This window comes from Aotus nancymaae, unplaced genomic scaffold (assembly GCF_030222135.1).
Source record: "Aotus nancymaae isolate 86718 unplaced genomic scaffold, 86718_ANA_hifiasm-v0.15.2.pri h1tg000338l, whole genome shotgun sequence".
NCBI classification, from domain to species: domain Eukaryota; kingdom Metazoa; phylum Chordata; class Mammalia; order Primates; family Aotidae; genus Aotus; species Aotus nancymaae.
Genome location: NW_026988753.1, coordinates 12134 through 34014, shown reverse-complemented (window position 1 = coordinate 34014; position 21881 = coordinate 12134). Strand labels below are relative to the sequence as shown.

Sequence of the window (21881 nt, the reverse complement as noted above, 5' to 3'; positions counted from 1 at the left end):
CTTAAGGGTGAACCATAATGTAACTAGTAGGTAGGCAGACTGAAAACCTAACTTAGGAGGATGCTTCTTTAGCAATATCGGAGTCTCAGCCAATGCCATTGGCCATACTTCAGCCACTCACAGGCAGCCGACTGTTTGAATCTCACTCAGATAAGGCAAACACCAAGCTGTAACCAATCTGGCTGTTTCTGTACCTCACTTCCGTTTTCTGTATGTCACTTTCCTTTTTCTGTCCACAAATTTGCTTTGACACAGCATCCCTGGTGTCTGTCTGTATTTGCTGTGATTCAGAGGGCTGCCCAGTTTGCAAATTATTAATTTTTCTTGCTTAATTAAACTCTGTTTAAATTAATTTGTATAACATATTCCTTTTAACAGAACTTAAATTAAAATGGAAAGAGGGTGTAGAAATTTAGAAAACTTGCAGCATGGCCTTGTGGGTAGAGAAGGAGGAATCCAAGCAGCCTGCTGAGCAACTACTTGCTAGAGATATTAGCATGTCTAAAAGGGAGCCAGGCACTAATATTCAAGACAGTGAGAAAAGGCCTCAGAGGCACTTCAGAAGTCTTCCAGAACACCCCCCCATCACAGGCCCACAGGCCTAGAATGGTTTCAGAGACCAGGCCCAGGGCACCATTACCTTGTGCTACCTCAGGTTGCTACTTCCCACATCCCAGCTTCTCCAGCTCCAGCTTTGGCTCCAACAGCCCCAAGTACAGCTCAGACCACTGCTTTGGAGGTTGCAAGCCCTAAGCCTTGGCAGCTTCCATGTGGTTTTTTTTTTTTTTTTTGAGACAGAGTCTTGCCCTCTCACCCAGGCTGGAATGCAATGGCACCATCTCAGCTCACTGTAACCTCCACCTCCAGGGTTCAAGCTATTCTCCTGCCTCAGCATCCCAGGTAGCTGGGATTGCAAGCATACACCACCATGCCCAACTAATTTTGTATTTTTAGTAGAGATGGGGTTTCACCATGTTGGTTAGGCTGGTCTTGAACTCCTGACCTCAGGTGATCCACGCACCTCAGCCTCCCAAAGTGTTGGAATTATAGGTGTGAGCCACCATGCCCTGCCTTCCATATAATTTTAGGTCTGCAGGCTTGCAGAATGCAAGAGTGAAGGAGGCTTGGGAGCTTCCACCTAGATTTCAGAGGATATATCAAAAAGCCTGAGTGCCCAGGCAGAAGCCTGCCACAGGGGAAGAGCTCCCACAGAGAGCCTCTACTAGGGCAGAGCCAAGGGAAAATGTAGGGTTGGAACCCCCACACAGAGTCCCCACTGGGGCATTGCCTAGTAGAGCTGTGGGAATGGGGCCAGTGCCCTCCAGACCACAGAAAGGTAGAGTCACCAGCAGCTTACAACCTCAGCATGGAGGAGCCACAGGCATTCAACTCCAGCCTGTGAGAGAGCAGCCATGTGGGCTGCACCCAGCAAAGCCGTAGAGACGGGGCTGCTTCAGGCCTTGAAAGCCCACTCCTCTCACCAGTATGGAGTTAAGGAAGATTATTTTGGAACTGTAAGATTTAATGTTTGCCCTGCTGGGTTTCAGACTTATGTGGGGCCTGTTGCCTCTTTTTTTTTCTTTTTCTTTTTTTTTTCTTTTTTAGCCAATTTCTCCCTTTTGGAATGGGAACATCTACCCAATACCTGTAACACAAATGTGTCTTGGAAGTATGTAACTTGTTTTTGATCCAGCAGGCTCATAGTTGGAAGGAATTTGCCCTGAGGCTCAGATGAAACTATGGACTCTGGGCTTTTGAGTTGATACTGGAACAAGTTGAGACTTTGGAGAACTATTAGAAAGGGATGATTGCATTTTACAATGTGAGACAACATGAGATTTGGAGGTCAAGGGCAGACTGATACAGTTTAGATGTTTGGTCCCTCCAAATCATATGTTGAAATATGACCCCCCATGTTAGAGGTGGGGCCTACTGGGAGGTGTTTTGGTCATGGGGGTGGCTTCCTCATGAATGGCTTGGTGCTCTGTCGGTGGTAATGACTGAGTTCTGGCTCTATTGGTTCACATGTAAGCTTGTTGTTTGAAAGCACCTAGCATCTCTCGTGCTTGCTCTCTCACCATGTGACACACCTGCTCCTCCTTCAGCTTCCACCATGAGTAAAAGATTCCTGAGGCCCTCACCAGAAGCAGATGCCTGCACTATGCTTTTTGTACAGCCTGCAAAACCGTGAGCCAAATAAACCTCTTTTCCTTATAAACTACCCAGTCTCAGGTATTCTATCATAACCCCCTGGAAGAGTTATACTACTCCCAGGTCGAGCCCATGGTAAATCCCACACTCCCCGCCAAGGCCACCTTTTTCCCCTCTGCAGACAGCATGGGGTTAGAGTGGATCGATTGTGTCTTTGGCCCCAATTCTTCTCCCATGGCTGCATTCCACCCTTTGCTATGTGACTTTGCAGCTCTTCTCACTACAGAGGCAGGTTCCTCTCGCCCCCTGAGTTTGGGGGAGATGTGACACATGCAGGGGACACGTGCAGGGGTTTGAAAACACATTTGTTTGTTTCTGCTTTTGTTTTTGCTCCTCTGCAATTTCCTTGAAGCCATGCCTGAGCTAGCCTGCAGGAAAACAAAAAAGCACCATTGACCTAGTTTTTCAGCTGATCCCACCGCATTTGTACAATGCAGTATGAGACCAGAGGAACTGCCCAGCCAAGCTCAGCCAAAATTGCTAACCTGCAAACTCATGAGCTAAATAAATATTTATTTCATTTTATGATTGTTTTTATGCAACATTATCCTGGCAATAGAAAAATGAAACAGATGGGACTCAAAAAGACTGAGTGAAGCAGAAACCCAGAAGCCACCCCACAACCAATCACGTGGGACTCGGATGTGAATGGACAATAAGCTTTTATTGTATCATTGCAGTGAAAGGTTGGGGATTGCTTGCCGCTACAGCCGAATTGATTATATTCTGACAATACACAAAGAAAGAGATCACAGACCCCCTGCCTGAGCAGAAGGGAGGTGGTAGGTGAAACAAACTGTAGGAACAGCCACTAGCCTGGCCCAAATGCAGAAGAAGAACTGGCCCGTCCTCTGGAAGCCCATGCTCTTGTAAAGGGCCATGGCAGAGAGCTGTATGGTGCTGGTATCCAGGACAACTTCACTGTAGCCCTGGTCCCGGGCAAACTGGAGGACAGTCCTGACCAGGGCTTTTGCTATCCCCTGACGACGGTGCTCAGTGTCCACAAAGAGGTGAAACAGCTGCAACTGCTTCTCCCTCAAGGTGGGATGGTCAACGGGCAGAGCTCCCACCATGCCCACCACCTTCTCTTCAGACTCAGCCACCCAGAAGCAGGAGCCACGCTCACTCAGGTAGGATTTGGTGATGTCAGACATGTCTGTGTGCAGTGTCATGTCTACAAACATGTTCCAGGGTTTTCTGGCAAGGAACCACAGGGCAGGGAAGAGACTGAGGCTGAACACGAGGACCAAGAGCCAAGAGCCAGAGACTAGGAGTAGGGTGAGGGGCCCCCCAAGTAAGAGTATGAGGGTTCGAGGCAGCTTCAGCAATTGCCGGAAGGTGGCTGGGACGTGCTCTGCCATCCCCCGGGAGAGCAAGCCCACGACCCACTTGCGGTCGCTCTCCTGGTATTTGCGGATGTGATAAGGAGCCATGGACAAACTTCTGTGTCTGAAATCTCAAAGTCCAGGAGAGAGAGCTAGACTCTATGCACGCCTTTACGGGAGGCCTGAGGAAGAGAGAGGAAACCAGGTGAATGCCTGCATGGCTTCCAGCCTTGCAGGAACGGGGAGACCTGCTCAAGGGTGTGTCTTTCTGGTTTTGCCCATGAGGAAGCAGGCCTCTGCCACTGGGAGAAGGTAGGGTCAGAAAGACCTGCAATGGAATCTGATTCTGTCCCTTACTAGCTGTGTGACCTTGGGCATGTCACTTAACCTCTCTGAGCCTCTGTTTCTTCATCTATAGAACATGGGAGAAGACTAGAGTTTTTGGTGGTGGTTTTTTTTTTTTTTTGAGATGGAGTCTTGCTCTGCCTTCCAGGCTGGAGTGCAGTGGCACGATCTCAGCTCACTGCAACCTCCGCCTCCCGGGTTTAAGCAATTCTCCTGCCTCAGCTTCCCGAGTAGCTGGGACTACAGGCACGTGCCACATGTCTGGCTAATTTTTTGTATTTTTAGTAGAGATGTAGTTTCACCGTGTTAGCCAGGATGGTCTCAATCTCCCGACCTCGTGATCCGCTCGCCTTAGCCTCCCAAAGTGCTGGAATTACAGGTGTAAACCACCATGCCTGGCCCCTAGAATTATTTTGAAAATTGAATAAAATACCTTCTATAAAGCCCTGATAGATGAACTATCCACCGCTCTTCCCTCTGTTCCCTTTTTCTGGATCTCTCAGCTTCTTGGTGCATTGAGAGGGCAACTGCCGCAGGCAGGCCACATATTCAACCCTTTGGTCCTTCTCCAGGGACCATACAGTACAGAAATCTTGTGTCCAAGCACAAGTTTCAGCAAAGACTCCTTCCGCCTTGATAACAAATATTTATGTTGCTGAGAGGGCATAAAAGCCAAGCACAAAAAACAACCCAGCCTCCAGATCCCAAGGAAGGTGCAGGCTCAGAGCCCTGTCCTTCCACCCATGTCTCCTCACCTGTCACCACAAGAGCCTTGAGTGTCCAGGGAGCTTCAGCTCTCAGCTGCTCACTGGCATCCAGGAAATACCGTCCGGGGCCCTCCCACCCCTAGAAAGTACACCACTGAGTCCTGCTAGTGTGATGCTAACCAATATTCAGAGTCAGAAGCCTGCTGATCACGTGGAGGGGGAGAAGTTTGTGCTCTGTCCCTGTGCCGTCTCTCCCAACAAGGCTGCCTCATTGGTTGGCTCCTGAATGTTTGATAATCATAAACCCGAGGGTCAAAGAGCTGGACTGTATGTAGCAGAGCAGGAAGCCCAGTGTACATTCCCCTTTGTGGTCATAGGGAATGACCTGGAAGGGGAGACTCAGGGTCTGGAACAGCCCAGGATCCTCTTGGCTGTTCAGGCCCTGAGCATCTCTCTTTCACCTGGCACACTTGGTACTCTCTGAGATCCACCCTGGTCCCTGTACAGAGACACCACAAGCCTGAGAACTGTGCCATTTACCCTGTGATCGGTCACCACTGGCCAGAGGCCAAGTCCCCATGCTTGGTAACAAGGCCCTTCTCAGCTAGGCTTCTCCCTGCTGAGGTTTCCCTGGTCCATGAAGCATCAATTATTGGCAGTTCCTTGCACTTAACCTCACCAGCCTCCACCTCCACCCATTCATTGATTCAGTAAACAATTGTGTGCGATGCACTTCCTCTGTCCGGGGATCATTTCGGCCAGGAGCAAAGTTGATATTCAGCTGACAGGCATGCCTGTTTGTGGCTTGTGTGTGTTCTGGCTGTTGGTCAGAGGCTGTGCCATGCCCATTGTTAAATATTTTGCACTGCAGATGTTGGGGAAGCCGAAATTCGTGCTTTTGTACGCGGTGTGGAGCTGATGCCAAACACTGACACACGGGTGCTTGGAGATAGTGAAAGTTTTATTCCGTTTGACCAAAGCGAGAAGGCAGGAGAACAAGGTCACTCAAATTCACTTCAACAAAGCAGCAGCAGTAGAACATTTTTATGCAGCTAGAGAGTAAGGAAGGGGAATTGAGAGGAAAAGTCTGTGTTTCTTCAGTGTCGGATAATACCTTGAGCAATCAAGCTTCTGGGTGTTAGCAGCTGGTCACAGTGTCTTTCAAGGCATTCATTCCTTCTGCAAACTTTTCCTGACCCTGAAGGTATGTCTTCCTGCTGGGCAAAGAAACAGTACATGAGCAGTTTATCATTATATTGTAGGAACAAGGAATATTGGGCCAAAAGCAAGTGGTTAACACGTGCAAGCCAGCAAGCGCCTGACCAAAATGTTCATTATTTCAGTCAATAAAACATGCTGGGGTGCTGAAATTTCAAGGGGTCCGATTCCAAGGGTGCAATGTACACAAGATAGGCAAAAGCAAAACCTAACAGGAAAAGCTCTTTTCCACACCAACTTACATGCTACTGAAGGGAAACTTCCCTTCCAAAGATTAGCTAACCTGTTGATGATCAGCCATGCAGGGCCCATCATCTAGGTTAAGTAGTTTGGACTCTATCCCAAGAGCAAGGGGAGGATGTTGATATGCACAGAGAGGAGGAGAGGTGTGTGTGTGCGCGTGCGTGTGTGTGCGTGCGTGTGTGTGTGTGCACGTGCGTGCATCACTGTGGCTGCAGGTGAACAATGGATCTGAGGAGGTAGGAATGGAAGCAGCTACCCCTCAAGGCTTGTGCAGCATCCAGGCAAAAGCAGGGCCCCCAGTACAGGGATGCAGGTGCTCACTGTACAAGAGCAGCTGACCCAGAGGGACTCATGGGAACTAAAGTCGGGCCTCCCTCTGCTTGCCAAGCCATGAGCCATGGCATGAAGCTGAGACTGGCCAAATAAAAAGGCACCCTTTTTTTATTTGCTCAAAGGCATTGCTTGCCCACTAAACCCTGCATCCAGTGGGCTGCACGGCTTGAGGCTGTGCCTAGCTCTGGCTTCACCTGGGCTAGCAGAGGCCCATGAGACAACAGTGGCTTTACCAGAGTGAGGCAGTTAAGAAGGTGAGACCTGAACCACATGGAGTGCATTTGGGGGCAGAAACAGCAGGAGTTGGAATGATTCACACAGGGATGAGGAAGGGCTCAGAGATGACGGCCAGGTTTCTGGTAGGGGCATTCAGGAAAACACTGGAGAGAGCCCAGAATTGGAAAAGTCAAGGCTTCCCCTAAAGGTGCTGCCCTGCAGCCTTCCTCAGCGGAAACCAAAAGCTGGGAACCAGCAGCAGGGACCCAGGGCCAGCAGGTGCAGGCTGCTGAGATTCTGGATCTTTGGCATCCAACACCACCTCCGAGGAACTGTCTAACGAGCATCAAGTCTGGGTAGTAAGTAAGTCCATGGGTCATCGTTAGAGTATTCTCAGAACACTTCAGTGTCAAGCAGGAGTTGGCCTAGGAATCACAAGAGGTAAGGAGCTGCTCCAAAGCACCACTGAGTACTGCTAGTGTGAGTCTGACCAATATTCAGAGTCAGAAACCTGCCGATCACACGGAGCGGGAGAGGTTTGTGATCTGTTCCTGTGCTGTCTCTCCCTCCATGCTCGCCAGTGGCTGTGGCTTCCTCAAAACACAGTGACCTCAGTTGACATTTAGTCACCTCTTGCTCCCAGGATTTAGTGTGACTTCTGCATTTGTGTAGCTTTCTTGATAGAAGCCTGGGCTTTCCTTGTCATTTATTCATTCAACAAACAGTGGCCGAGGGCCTGTGGTGTGCCGGGCCTGGGCTTGGTGTGAAGACACCAGATGCCGGAAGCGAGGCTGCTGCTGAGGAGGACATACCTGCTGGGGCTCTGGAAACAGGACAATGGTGGAGACATCACATCCAGAATAACTTTGTTAGGAGGGTAAACTTGACAGTTGGAACTTTTATGTTGCACTTATTGAAAAGCCACTTAAAATTGCCATATGTAATAGAGGTAATATAATGGCCTGTGAAACTGCCAGCTCCAGGAAGACAGACAGGGTGACCTGAAAGTAGGTTTGACCTGCTGGTTTTTCTGCCATTCTGTGTGTGACATCAGCTTCATCCCGAGACTGGCACCGCATTAGATGTCAGGTGTTTGCCGGCCCAGTTGAAGCTTCTGCTTCCTTGCTCACCACCAGCAGAAAGGTGGGGGCTATGCGCCACGGTCCAGGTGACAAAGAAGGTTTACATGGGGACTCAGTCACACTTTCTAGGAACTAGATGTACATTTCATAGCAGGAGCCAAGTTATACTAAAGGAGTCCTGGCCCGAGGATACCAGCACCCTATAGAGATGGAGAACCTAGGGAGCTCAGGGACTGAGGGGCTGAGTGACAGTGAGCACTACCCACAGAGGGGGCGCCCTTGAGTCAGGAGGGGTGGGAAACAGGTGCGGATCGGCAGCTGACAGAGGCCCACCCAGGTGAGCACAGGTGGAGCTGATGGTGAGATGAAGCGTGTGCTGGTTGGGAGGGGAGGGCTGGGGGCCTGTAGCCAGTTTGGAAATTCCCAAGCTGAGCAAGAGGTGTGCCAAGGCCTGCGGCTGGGGCTGTTAACAGAAAAACCAAACTGTTAAATTATCTGTAAGAGGTTTCTTCTGAGCCAATATGAGTGACCGTGGTTTGGGGATCTCAAGAGGTCCTGAAAAAATATGCCCGGGGCAGTTGTTTTACACATTTGAGGGGACAGGAATTGGAGTAACATCATAAATCAACCCATGGAAGGTGTACATTGATTCAGCCTAACAAGATGAAGTAAATTGAAGTGGGGGCAGGGGTTGTTATAGGTCACAGGTGGATTCAAAGATTTTCCAACTGGCAATTGTTTGAAAGAGTTCAGCTTTCCTAAAGACATGAAGTTGGTACAAAGGCATGCTTCAGTTCAGAGAGAGGGTCTGCCTCTGCCACGTGATGCTGTCCCAGAGTCAGGGAGGTAAGTCAGCCATAGTATCCTGGGTCAATTTAAAACCCAGTGAAGGAGACTCTGTGGTTTCTAGGTTGTGTGTTAATTCTGGCCTTGCATGGCCTCAGGTGTTCATAATCTGTACCTGATTGTCACAGAGTCCGTTCTGAATAATCTAATGATGCCTATTTTAACATTCATGCTGGTCAGTTTGGGGGCCCTATACTCCAAAGGTGCAAGACCGTTATGAGGCTTCTCTGACCTCCCCTTCCATCATGGCCAGGAATTCGTTTTTTTCAGGTTTCCCTGGGGTCCCCTTGACTAAGAGGGGGTCTGTTCCATTGGCTAGGGTCTCAGGATTGCAGACCTTAGGATGGCCTCACAGCACGGTGCAGGGCACTTGGCTGGATTTTCCTGAACCCTGAACTCCATGGCTCATGGGATGAGGAAGGTGTAGGCCACACGGATTCTGCTGAGATCCTTTGTAGGTGCAGGTTTGGCTGTGGTCCTTTCTGTTCCTTTCAGAAGCCCACAGAGTAGAGGACAGGACGGTTTGGGGTCAGGGACAGAGGCTCCTGTCACTGAGACTTTGTACTCCTGGGAAGAGACTATTGTTGCAGTTCATCTGCCTCTGTAGCACTGATGTAGAGCCCCAGCAATTCCAGTCCACTCCTGGCAGCCAGCCTTGAACATAGAACTGATCAGCCACATGGAAAACCTGAAATAAAGCCTCTAAAATGCAGCCCCTCAAAAGTGCTCACCAGAGTTTCTTAATCAGACTTGGTGTAGCCAGTGAGCTGCTGCTGCCTGCTGTGATGTGGGTGCTCTTTTTCCCACTAAAAGCCCAGACCTCTGCCTCGGGAGACAGGACTCAGCTGCAGCCTCCTCAGCTAACCGTGAAGGGCTACATGGGCACCACAGGGGCTCCTTAAACTCGCAGTGGTGTGCAGATTTGTGGGCTCACTTTCTACATCAGATCTTCAAAGGTGTCTGCGATCCCAAAAGGTTGGAAACTATTAAATTTGATCATTTCTGAAATGTCTTCCAGTTCAGAAGTCCTCAGTTCCAGTTCATTTTCAATTCCTAAATAAAGGGATGGGTCCTGGAGCCTCCTGGGAAGCTGGCTGCAACTGAGCACTTGCTGCAGATAATACCGGAAGTGCAAACCCAAAGATGCGTGTGTCTGGCCTGCATGTGGAAGCTTTCATAGTCAGGTCTTGCTTTGCAACAGTGGGGGGTGACCAGGGAAGCCTATGTGAGGGACAGGGGGAGACCAGCAGCCTAGCCTGGGGAGCTGCCTTAACCACACCTCACCTCACTTCCTCAGGGCTAAGGGTTTCTTGAAGGTGAGAGGGGAGACCCCCTTGCCTCCTATTTCCCAGTCTCCACTTCCTCCCTCCCCTCCCCTCCAGATGGGAAGGAGGGTGAAAATGAAAAAACATTATCAAAGAGCTGGAAAGATGACTTCTTTTTCGGTTCCCAGCATCTCTGCTATCTGTAAGCCTTGAAAGAGTTGCAAATAAATGTTATCCCTGCTGGCTGGAGCCCAGCACAGGGTCACATCCCCATGTCTGTCAGGTTATTCTTCCCAGTTCACCCGTTTTCACCAGGTGACCGAGTTTGGATCAAGGACTGGAACTCGGCTCCCCTACGACCAAGGTGGAAAGGACCCCAAACTGTCATTCTGACAACTCCAACTGCCGTGAAGGTCAAGGGAGTTCCTGCGTGGATCCATCACAGCCGTGTGAAACCTGCAGCACCAGACACCTGGGAAGTGAAGCCCTATCTCCATAACCCATGCAAGATTACCTTAAGGAGAACTGAGACAACAAGCCCTGCTCCAGTCACACCCCAGAAGCTGACTGGTCTACACACAGCCAAAGCATGAGGACTGCCCCCGTGGGACCGGTACTCCTTCTCTTTGGACTATGGACTTGTATCTTTGCTACCCCACTAGATGTCAACCTCCGATCCAAGGATTGTTTCCAGTGCATACATAAGGTTACTAAGGTAGAACGAAAGGTTGCCACAGTCCTCTTGTTTTACAGCTATGAAGGCACTAGAGCCCTCAAAGGAACTTGTTTATATAATGCTACCCAGTACAGGGTGTGCAGCCCAGGGAGCAACCAACCTGATGTATGTTATAACCCATCCGACCCTACCATGTCCACCATACTCGAAATAAGGCTGAGAACTGGTCCCTTTTTAGGGGAAACAAGTAATTACTAAAGCTGAGAAAAAAAAAAAATATCTCAGCAGGTCACCATAAAATTCTATGCTTGTGCAGCTGTCAATAGTAACAAGCAAGGTCTAGGGGTGGCTCTCTCGGTTGGGAGAGAAGCTATATGGCAGAGCATAAATACATCTGTCATAACCGATGGCCATGCAGCAGTGGTTGTGACTACTGGTCATGTGTCATCTGGGCCACTTGGAAGAATAATAAAAATGACCCAGTTCATCTCCAAAAGGGGAGGAGTAACTTCTCCTGCACCTCTGGCCATTGTAATCCATTAAAATTGACAGTCACCAATCCCCTGGATCCTTGTTGAAGGAAAGGGAAATCTGTAATAATGGGAATTAATAAAAAAGGACTGGACCCCATGGTTAACATTCTAATTCCAGAAGATATCCAGAAACAATCAAGCCACCTGGTGTTTCAAGTTTTTTATAATATATTAAATGAACCAGTTCCAGAACTCTCCCAGAAAAAAAGAAAGAAACTTGTTCTTTCAGTTAACTGAAAAGGTGGCCAAGACTTTAAAAGTGCATTCTTGTTATGTGTGTGGAGGAACTACTATGGGAACCGGTGGTCACGGGAAGCACGCAAGCTTGTGCCTGCTGACCCTGTCCCTAATGCGACTTATGTGCAAAAGGGCCTGAGTAACAGCTTCTGAATCTTAAAAACCTCCATCACTGGACACTATTGTCTGGCCAGAATAGGAAGGGGTATGATGGTCCCAGTGGGAAAGCTGAACTGTTTGGAACAGAAGCTATATAATGGAACCAGTAAAACAATCACTTGGTGAAGTTTAAATAAGACCGAGACCAACCCTTTCCAAAAGTTTCTCACCTTACAGGCAGCCTGGACCCACCTGGAACTCCACCAGGACTGGGTAGCACCTCCTGGCTTGTACTGGATATGTGGGCACAGAGCCTACACCAAACTGCCAGACCAGTGGATGGGCGGTTGTGTCCTTGGCACTATCAAGCCCTCTTTCTTCCTATTACTCCAAGAACTGGGGAGTTGTTAGGTTTTTCTGTCTACTCGTCACGAAACAAGCAAAGCCTAGTTGTAGGGGACTGGAAAGACAATGAATGGCCCCCTGAGAGAATAATACAATACTAAGGGCCAGCCACATGAGCAGAGAATGGCTCGTGGGGCTATCGTACTCCAATCTACATGCTTAATCAAATCATTCGGTTGCAAGCTGTCCTAAAAATCCTGACCAACAAAACTGGCCAGGCTCTAACTGCCCTGGCACAGTAGGAGACCAAAATGAGAAATGCCATCTAGCAAAATAAACTGGCTTTAAATTACTTACTGGCAGCTGAAGGAGGGGTATGTGGAAAATTGAACTTAACCAACTGTTGCCTGCAAATAGATGACCAGGCCCAGGTGGTTGAAACTATTGTAAGGGACATGACAAAACTGGTGCATGTACCCGTACAGGTCTGGCATGGGTTCGACCCTGGATCAATGTTTGGGAATTGGTTTCCTGCTATAGGAGGACTCAAGACTATTGTTGTAAGTGTGTTACTGATGATAGGAGCATGCATATTGCTCCCCTGCTTAATGCCCTTGCTCCTTCAGATGGTAAAAGGATTTTTTACTGCTGTGGTTCAAGAAAAAATGTCAGCACAGGCCTATTACATGAACCACTACCAATCTGTCTCACCAGAAGATCCCGACAGTGAGGCTGAAAGTGAGAGTGAGAATTCTCACTCAAAAAAAAGAGGGGGGTGAGATTCTCAAAGCGGAGGGTGAGAGGGGAGACCCCCTCGCCTCCTTCTGTTGCCCAGTCTCTACCTCCTTCCTCCCCTCCCCTCCAGATGGAAAGGAGGGTGAAAAAGAAAAAAAAAAAAAACCAAAGAACTGGGAAGATGACTCCCTTTTCGGTTCCCAGTGTCTCTGCTATCTGTATAACTTGAAAGAGCTGCAAATAAATGTTTTTTTAAATTGCATTTTAGGTTTTGGGGTACATGTGAAGAACATGCAAGATTGTTGCATAGGTGCATACGTGGCAGTGTGATTTGCTGCCTTCCTCCCCTTCACCTATATGTGGCATTTCTCCCCATGCTATCTCTTCCTACTGGCTGGAACCGGCACTGGGTCATACCCCCACGTCTCCTCCCTTCTGGAAACACCTCTGCCAACTAATAGTTTACTGCCTTTGTCTTGCCTCTGTAAGCCCCCTACCCTGCCAGTCCCTGCTCATGCTGCATATGAATTAGCAAATCAATGAAGCCAAAGGATTGTAAGGTCGGACATCCAGCAAATGGGCAATGACATAGTTTCACCTCAGTTTCCCCTTTAACGTTGTAAGCCTATAAAAGGGGAGAGAAGCTGCTTCTCGGGGAGCTTGGTGAATAAGGCAGTAGCTCCACTGCAGCTCCCAGTGGAATAAAAAGCCACTTCCTTCCTCAGTTCTTTGTTCGAGAGGTTTCTCACCACTTCTGCTTCAAAGGGAACATGCAGATTTATGCCAAATACTAAGCAAGTTGAGTTTTTTTTTTTTTTTTTTTGAGACGGAGTTTCGCTCGTTACCCAGGCTGGAGTGCAATGGCGCGATCTCGGCTCACCGCAACCTCTGCCTCCTGGGTTCAGGCAATTCTCCTGCCTCAGCCTCCTGAGTAGCTGGGATTACAGGCACGCGCCACCATGCCCAGCTAATTTTTTGTATTAGTAGAGACGGGGTTTCACCATGTTGACCAGGATGGTCTCGATCTCTTGACCTCGTGATCCACCCGCCTCGGCCTCCCAAAGTGCTGGGATTACAGGCTTGAGCCACCGGCAATAAGGAAAAAACAGGCTCACTCCAAAGTCCCTGTGCTAGGGTCAGCAGAACTTGTGGTATGACTCAGGAGTCATGGGACAATGCTCTCAGAAACAGGGTTAAGGCAAAAAGGGGAAAAAAAAAAAAATACAATGAAGAGCCTTAATTCTTCTTGTTAAGGGAAGAGGTATCCTCTCTCCCTTTTCTTAGAGCATTTTCTTTGGAAAACTTGTCATTGTAAATCCTTCCTCTACCCCTTTGAGGGGCATGCAAAGCTTTTTGACAGCAAAATAAGTCTCTTGTCAGCTTTGGAACACAGGACTGTGTTCCTGAAGGATTTAGGAGCCCAGTCTTTGAAATGTCATCATCAGAGCAGCCAGGACCCTATCTCCCAGTCTCCGTGGGAGGGCGGGAACCCAATGTTTGCTCTGTGTGGTAAATCTAACTCCTGTCATAAAGATAAGGGTTGTTTTTCTTTTGTATGAAGTCAAATAGCAGACACAGGTTGTCGGGTGAATTGAGGTTGCATCTCTGATGAACTCAATTTGACCAAAGGTGCTGCACAGTCCCCTGACATGAGGACTAAGCATGGCTTCTCTTAAAACGTGTGCAGTGGGTTGGACCCGCTGGCTAGATTAGCAGTGAGATTTCTTTCTGTATTTGCAACGTCTTAGCGGATCATTGCCATCTCACTCTGGGTTAATGCTTCTTCAGGGATAAAAGTGTTTTCTTTCTCTTCTACCTCTGCAGAGAGGCTTGCTGGGATGGGAGAAGATTTTGCTTATAATTCTATTTGTCCACCACCAGAGGACAGGCTCTGGGGCTCAGGCAGCTGGGAAGGAGTTGAGAAACTATGCCTAGGCCTTACCCAAGGCTCACACACTCAGTTCACTCAGTTCAGCAGTAGCAGAAATACTACCTGGAAGACTCGATACTGTCTGGAAAGAGGAATTTGTTCCTTTTCATTGCTGACACTCCTGGGTAAGTGTGTGTGGCTGTTACCCATACGCTAGTCCCACCCTCTGCCCCCCTCCACCTCAGGGGGCCCCAGGAGGTCTGGCCCTGCTAGCCCAGGGCACTGCCCTCCCAAGGGACACTGGTGGTTGGGGTTCCACCAGGGTGCCAGCTGTTAGTCAAGGTGAATGTGAATTGGGAGGAAGGAGATGGAGCCCTCCCCTGAGAACCCAACAGGGACAGGGATGGGGTGGGTGTGCCCAGGAAGCCATGGCTATGGGCTGGGGCCACCAACCTGCCCAGGCAGCTGGGGCTAACTTCTTGAAGTTACATTTCTGACTCCCCCTCCCACATGCAGACTCTTAGCCCACCCAAGGCCTAGGGGCAATGGCAAGGTCATTGTGGACAGTGGTGGGGGGTGCCCTAGGGAGCTGGGGGTTCCTGTGGAGCAGGGTTATGGGTCCCATTCTGGCCACCCCATCTGCCCAGGCTCCACATCTTTCCTGGTCCCCCTGGAAGGACCCTTCTCCCTTGAGCTGATGCACCCCTCCCCGCAACTGGGCTTCCACCAGGAAGAATAGCCCATGTTCTGCCGAGGCGTCCTTCTGAGTGAGCACCCACACCTGGTGCCATCAGTCAGGTCCCTTCCCAGGAGCTGCCCCTGGGCCTGCACTCTCCGCCTGACTGGCTGCACCTGGGCTTCAGACACGTGTCACCTGCCCAGCCCCCGTTGCTGGGTTAGGCCCTTCTTGCCACCCCTCCACTCTTCTCCCTAGGGAACAGCATCATCGCCCACTTCTCATAACCTGTCATTGTCCACCAAGAGAGCAGGGTCCCCCCCACCTGCTTAACTGGCCTCCCCCGCTTGTGTATAACTGGCCTCAGGCAGCTGACCTGGGGCTCCATAGCTCTTGCTGTTGCGGAAAGTCGGGCCAAGGCTGCTGGCACCCACAGGTGTGTTCCTGCTGTGGGGGGAACACCAGATATCGCCTGAAGACTGCTTCTCCTTGGGGTCATCTTTTGCCCTGGACCACCCAGCCCCAGGTACTTTAGGCCAATCTACTGATCAAGGCCATAAGTGCCTGGTAACCAATCAGCAGGGTATCCTCCCAGCAGCCTCCTCAAGGGTGACTGGGTTTCTACCACACCCTAATCCCAGGCCTTCCTCTCAGCCAGTCTGACCCAGAACACCCTATTTCACAATATACTTCACCCCTAGCTCACCTGGCCATTCCCTATCCCCATAGCTGGCTCTAAGTTTTCTTCTCACCTTCTAACCTGCTCGAAATGCTAAGGATATGCATCTGTTGTTGATCTGTATTTAATAGGCTCTGCAAAGCAAGGATCTTTGACTCTTCAGTTCACCCATGTATCTTAAGTGCCCACAACAAGCCTGGCAGGTAGTAGGTGCTTGGTAAGTGTGTGTGGAGTGAGTGAACAACAGACAAGCAGTTTGGGTATTCCCAGTAGGGCAGGAACAGGGAAGAGACACATTTGATTGGGAAGCTAACAAAGCTTAGGCTTCAAAGTCCCTCTTTCCCTGTACCGGCCCGTTACAAAGAAATTTAAAAATCCTACTGTGATTTTATAATTTTATATTTTAAAACCAGGCTCTGAAATGTATTTGCCTCAGGCTCCAAAAAACCTGGATCTTTCTTGATGGCAGTGCTGCCTACTGGATGAAATACAGATTTTAGAGTCAAACAGAGTTGGGTTCAAATCCTAGCTCTGCCTCCAGCAGGTGTCTTAACCTCTCTGAACCCTCTCTCATAATTTGTACAAGGGGAATAACTTCCCCACACTTGTAAGCCTCAACAGGGTGGGAAGGGCACCACCCTGATTGTTAGACTAATTGTATCTAACCTGAATATTAATATATGCATTCCACAGATTCTTTTTTATGTATCCATTATAACATAATTTTAAAAACTGATGACAAGATCTGGTTTTCAAAACCTTTATTCTTTGTGGAGTAAAGCTCATGGTACAAATATCAACAGAGTTGAAGGTTTCTGTGATGGGTCAAGTGAGATGGGGCCTGGGAAATGACTGATACCACAGGATGCAGCAACATGGAGAAGACTAACGGCCTTGACAGGAGTAGCACTGGTGCAGTGGTCCCCAAAGAACTCCTAACAGGGAGGGTTTCACAGGAGAGGAACTGGAGCTGAGTCCAGAAGACACTGTGAAGCAGTTTTGCCACAGAGTGAAACAGGGTGATGCCTGGCAGCTGCAGAGGAGGGTGCAGTCAAAAAAGTTTGTTACAGAACTACCATTTGACCCAGCAATCCCATTACTAGATACATATCCAGAGGAATAGAAATCATTCTACCATAGAGACGTATGCAAATATGCAAACATTCATTGCAGCACTATTCACAGTAGCAAAGATATGCAATCAACCTAAATGCTCATTAATGACAGATTGGATAAAGAAAACGTGGTACATATACACGATGGAATACTATGCAGCTATTAAAAAGAACAAGACCATGTCTTTTGCAGAAATATGGTTGGAGCTGGAGGCCCTTATCTTTACCAAACTAACACAGGAACAGAAAACCAAACACCATGTGTTCTCACTTATAAGTGCGAGCTAAATGATGAGAACTTATGAACACAAAGAGGGGAACAACAGACACCGGGGGCTTCTTCAGGGTGGAGTGTGGGAGGAGGGAGAGGAGCAGAAAAAATAATTTTTGAGTACTAGGCTTAGTACCTGGGTGATGAAATAATCTGTACCACAAATCCCCATGACATGAATTTTCCTATGTAACAAACCTGCACCTGTACCCCCAAACCTAAAATAAAAGTTAAAATAAGGTAAGCTTCTGTTTTCTGGTAAGTAAGTGAAATGATTGTTGAAGAGATCCAGAGGCAAGCCAAACAGTGATGGTGTGGGGGTGGGGTGCCCTTGGGATGGTGCTCTTGATCGGTTGTGAGGGGCTAGCCTGTGTGTGAGACAGTCATGCAAACGGGGCAGGCAGGACTGTGAACAGCGACTGACTGTTCTGTGCTGGGTTTGGCAGAAGTTCTCTCCATTGCCTCTTTTGTTGTGGTTTGGTTTTTAACAATGAACTAGGAAGGGATATTATCAACTAAGAGTGAGGGTCAGGGAAGAGGCATTGTACCTTCGAGGGGAGAGAAGGGATAACCAGGTGTCCAGCAATTGCCTCTTCTGTTCAGTAAGGAGAGAATCTGAGAAGGTGGAGCTGCGGGAGAAGAAGAAGAGAGCCAATGAGGAGCCAGTTTTCTGTGATAAAACTTCCAGGCTTCCCAGGCTCAATATCACCCTGTAGCATCTGAGCTTGATCCTTATCTATAACCCAGCATCCTTCTCTACCCCCTAGAAAGCACCCCTTATACTCGGACACACACAGGAAGGCAGCTGCTAATTGGAGGGAAGACTCACTCATGCCATCCTCAGTCTCCACTCCACAGGTGGCCAGTGCAACGCTCTCACCTCCATCACCTCCAAGTGGTGCTGTCACTCACAGTGAGCCCAGAAGAGCAGGCTGACCTCCACATGGAGCCACCTCATTTCCACTCTTCGCTGCTGGCTGCTGGGTCCACAGATCCTCTAGAACCACCCCTGGTAAGATCACCAGAGGTCTCCTAACTGCCACATACCAGGAATGCTTTCTAGTCCTTAAACATGCTGAGCCCTGAGGGAGTTCCTCCATTCTTAAAGCTACTTGCGGTACCTGGGGGCCATGGTCTGACTGTGTCCCTCCAGAACTCCTATGTTGAACCCTCATCCCCAAGGTGATGGTTTTCAGAGGTGGGGTCTTGGGAGCTGATTAGGTCGTGAGAGTGGAGTCTTCACATACAGGATCAGTGCTCTTACAGAAAGGCTCAAGGGAGCTTGTTTGCCCTTTCCACCAAGTGAGGACACACAGAAGGCACCCTCTAGGAGGAACAGGTCCTCACCAGACATAAGTCTACTGACACCTTGATCTTGGATTCCCAGCCTCCAGAGCTGTAAGAAATAAATTTCTGTTTACAAGCTAAATGCAAATTGTTTACCCATTTATGGTAATTGTGTTATAGCAGCCTGAATGGACTAAGACAATGGGGTCAGACCAAGAGCTTAGACATAAGGGAAATAAGATCAGGGCAGACCTGTGCAAGAGACTCTGGCTCATAGCAGAACAACTGAGAGTCAATGAAAGCATGTCAACTGTGGAAGCTTCTGGGTACAGCAGCCACCCAGCTGCTTCAACACACAGTTCTTCATTTCCTACCCTCTTCTCTCTCGGTTTCTCTTTCCCTCTTTGATGGTTCTTTTTCAAGCTTTCATTTTGAGTTTTCCTGAAATGGAAGCTTTCCTCAAAATGGAAAAGTTGATGTTCCTTTCCTCAAAAATGATAGGAGAAAAAATTGCTGAATGGATAGAATGGACTCTGGATAAGAATGGAGAATTATTAAATGATGAAGTGAATCTGGTTTATGAATATATTTTAAAAGTATACAAAAAAGAATATACAAAAAACTCACTAGAAATCAAATAAATAAAAACCAAAATAAGATCTAGGTTTCCCCTATTATTCTGGTAAAGAATTAAAAGGATGGTATGACCTAATTTAGGAAAAACACCAAAAAATATGCAGACACACACACTTTTGATGGAACACTGAAATGGGAGATCCTTGCTGGAGAATCATTACACAGCATGTCTCAAAATCCTTTTTTTTAAATCAAGACAGAGTCTCACTCCATTGCTCAGGCCAGAGTGCAGTGGTGCAGTCATAACTCACTGTAACCTCAAATTTACGGATTCAAGTGATCCTCTGCCCTTGTCCTCCCAAGTAGTTGGGACTACAGACACCCGCCACTGCATCTGGCTAATTAAAAAAAATTTTTTTTAGAGACTGGCTATATTGACCAGGCTGGTCGCTAATCCCTGGGCTCAAGCAATCTTCCCACCTCAGCCTCCCAAAGCACCGAGATTACAGTAGTGAGCCACCCTGCTCGGCCTCAAAATCCTTTGAAAAGTCTTGATCCAAATTCAACTTCAAGGATTAGAGCTCAAGAAAATAATTTGTGAAATGTGCAAAGATGTTTGTATAAGGATGTTTATCACTGTAAAGTTTATTGGCATAAAAACTAGAAGCAACCTAAAGCGTAACAAGAGGGGACTGGCTCAATAAATCCTGCTCTATTTCTATAGCACAATACCTCACAGCCATAACCAATGATGATGAGGGTTTACTGACATGAGAAACGTTGTCCAACTATAGCAGCAAGCAAGAAAAGATTGTAAAACAGTATGTTTGAATTTATTTTTGGAAAAATTGTATTGGAAAATGATATCTATAAACAAGCATGCAGAGAGAAAAGTGTGAATGGTTCCCTCAAATGTTGGTAGCAGTTAGCTCTGGAAAGAGGAATTATGGGGGGTTCTTTGCATAAAAGATAAACTCTGAAGGTCTTTGCACATTCTAGGCACTTGGCCCTGCTTTCAGACAATGAAACTAAGGCTTGGGAATCTACCTATCTGTGCCTCTACCAACTTTGAGTGTTTTTTTTTGTTTGTTTGTTTTTTTTAGAAAATGTCCTACAATGTGCATTTTATTCCATATCATTATACAATGTTTACATATAGTTATAACTCTCAAGAAAATGTCCTTTACCAATTTTATGTAGTGTCTAAATCTTTCACTTTAACATGAAGAACTGAAAAGAGTGGAAATCCACATTGATTATTATCCTATGGACTGTCATGAGCTGCACGTGTGCCAATTAGAAAGGAATGGAAGTCTCAGAAGAGCAGCGTAGCTTACAGACCCTAGGCTTTAGTGAATTCAGGCATGCGGGATCCACAGTCTCATCTCATAGTAAAGCTCAAGACAAAATAAATTAGCATTGGACAGAGTTCTACATTGTACAATATTGAACAAAAGACCACAGGGGGACCTTTTGTTTAAAGTAGCACCAATCCACACCTGATTGTGTTTCCAACATTAATCTTCCTGTTGACTCTATCATTGGCACTTTGAATGGAACTTTTCTGCTTTAGTGAGGATTCCTATGCTGACTAAGCATACTGTGTTGCTAAACTCTACAAAGTGTGGCAACATCAACCTGGGAAATGGCACATTTAAACCATAATTGCCCTGACATGGATTTGCCTTTTTGTGTGTGTTTTCCCAACCCCCTGACCTAGCTGGTATTTTGTGGATGTTTCTGTGACAGTGGTAAAAGTAAATAAAAATGCATTTAAGGGGTAAGCAGTTGTTTAAAAACAAAACAAAAACAAAATGAAAGAATGTGGTCTCAGCTAAGGAGGTTTCACATGTTGTTTAACTCCAGTAAAGTCTGATCCAGCATCTGATGCATACTAAGGTTTTCTTCTTTGGCATGAGCCACTGTCTCTTCTAAGTCATCAATGCTTTTCTCCAATTTAGTTACTGACCTCTCAGCAAACTCAGCCCGAGTCTCAGCCTCCTTCAGCTTGTCGGAAAGGACCTTGATCTCTTCCTCATATTTGTCTTCCTTCTGCGAGTACTTATCCTCTGCAGCCATTAATGCTTTCAAGGTCTGATCCATTATTCTTAATTGTTCTTCCAGCTGTCGGACTTGGCCTTCTGAGAGCTCAGCCCGCTCCTCTGCACGTTCCAGGTCGCTCTCAATGATGACGAGCTTACGGGCCACCTCTTCATATTTGCGGTCGGCATCTTCAGCAATGTGCTTGGCCTCTTTCAGTTGGATCTCCTGAATTTCCATTTTTTCTTCATCCTTTTGGACTCGACTTTCAATGACTTTCATGCCTCTCTCACTCTCATCTGCTGCCTTCTCAGCTTCCTCCAGCTTCTGCAAAGCTGTTGCCAGACGCTCCCGGGCACGATTCAATTCTTCCTCAACCAGCTGGATGCGTCTGTTCGGAGAAGCTACGTCGGCTTCAGCGGTTTCCCTCAGCTTCCTCTCGTGGTCCAGCTCGCGCTGCAGGCTGCCCGCGCGCTCCTCCGCGGCGTCTGCCTGCTCTTGCAGGCTCCGGATCTTCCTCCGCACCGCCTCCAGCGAGCTGCTCCCCGCCATCGCGCCGGACGGGTAGGCGGGCGGGAGGGCTGCAGTGGGAGCGGCCGGCTGCCGCGCTGCGGACCCGGCTGCCTCGGCTGCCCCGGTTTCCCAGCGCCGGTCCGCCCCGCCCAGGCCCAACTTTGAGTGTTTAAAGGGACTCAGATATGATTGTGAAGCCCTAAAGGTAAGACCCATGTCTTGTTTTATGTTATCATTTCAATTAATCATATTAATGTGTACAATTCAGTGGCATTTGGTACATTCACAATCCTGTGCAACAATACGTCTTCCTGGTCCCAAATTATTTTTATCACTGCAAAAGGAAATTCTTTATTCATCAAGTGGTCACCCTTTGTTTCCCTCTCACCCCAATCCCTGGCAACCACTAATCTGCATTCTGTCTCTATGGATTTGCTT

The 21881-nt window shown here is 48.0% G+C and overlaps 3 protein-coding genes and 1 long non-coding RNA gene across 8 annotated transcripts in view; 1 reads left to right on the top strand and 3 right to left on the bottom strand.

Moving 5' to 3' along the window:
• Positions 1 to 18055, top strand: part of LOC135273162 (centrosome-associated protein ALMS1-like) — a 169412-nt gene extending 151357 nt beyond the window's left edge. For 4 of the 5 annotated variants that reach the window (XR_010340991.1, XR_010340994.1, XR_010340993.1 and 1 more), the window contains one exon: positions 2106 to 2221. Coding sequence is in view for 1 of the 5 variants with exons in the window: in XM_064372073.1 (XP_064228143.1) it covers positions 17886 to 17963 (78 nt within the window). In the remaining 4 variants the exon portion in view is untranslated. Of the gene's footprint in view, positions 1 to 2105; positions 2222 to 17885 lie in introns of those variants that run through there. The other variant, XM_064372073.1, reaches the window with a different exon arrangement.
• LOC135273163 (N-acetyltransferase 8-like) lies at positions 2857 to 4812 on the bottom strand. Its single transcript, XM_064372080.1, has 2 exons — positions 4637 to 4812; positions 2857 to 3718 (listed from the first exon to the last, which is right to left on the bottom strand). Exon 2 carries the CDS (start codon positions 3642 to 3644, stop codon positions 2961 to 2963), a length of 684 nt encoding a protein of 227 aa, XP_064228150.1. The 5' UTR covers positions 3645 to 3718; positions 4637 to 4812; the 3' UTR covers positions 2857 to 2960.
• Positions 16386 to 17936, bottom strand: LOC135273167 (uncharacterized). The gene is made up of 2 exons (XR_010340996.1): positions 17576 to 17936; positions 16386 to 16674 (listed from the first exon to the last, which is right to left on the bottom strand). It is a non-coding gene; the product is annotated as an uncharacterized LOC135273167 (long non-coding RNA).
• Positions 18056 to 20541: 2486 nt separating the features above from the next.
• On the bottom strand, positions 20542 to 21497 carry LOC110567200 (tropomyosin alpha-3 chain-like). The gene has a single exon (XM_064372090.1). The coding sequence runs from the start codon at positions 21480 to 21482 to the stop codon at positions 20736 to 20738; it is 747 nt and encodes a 248-aa protein (XP_064228160.1). The 5' UTR covers positions 21483 to 21497; the 3' UTR covers positions 20542 to 20735.
• Positions 21498 to 21881: the final 384 nt, after the last annotated feature.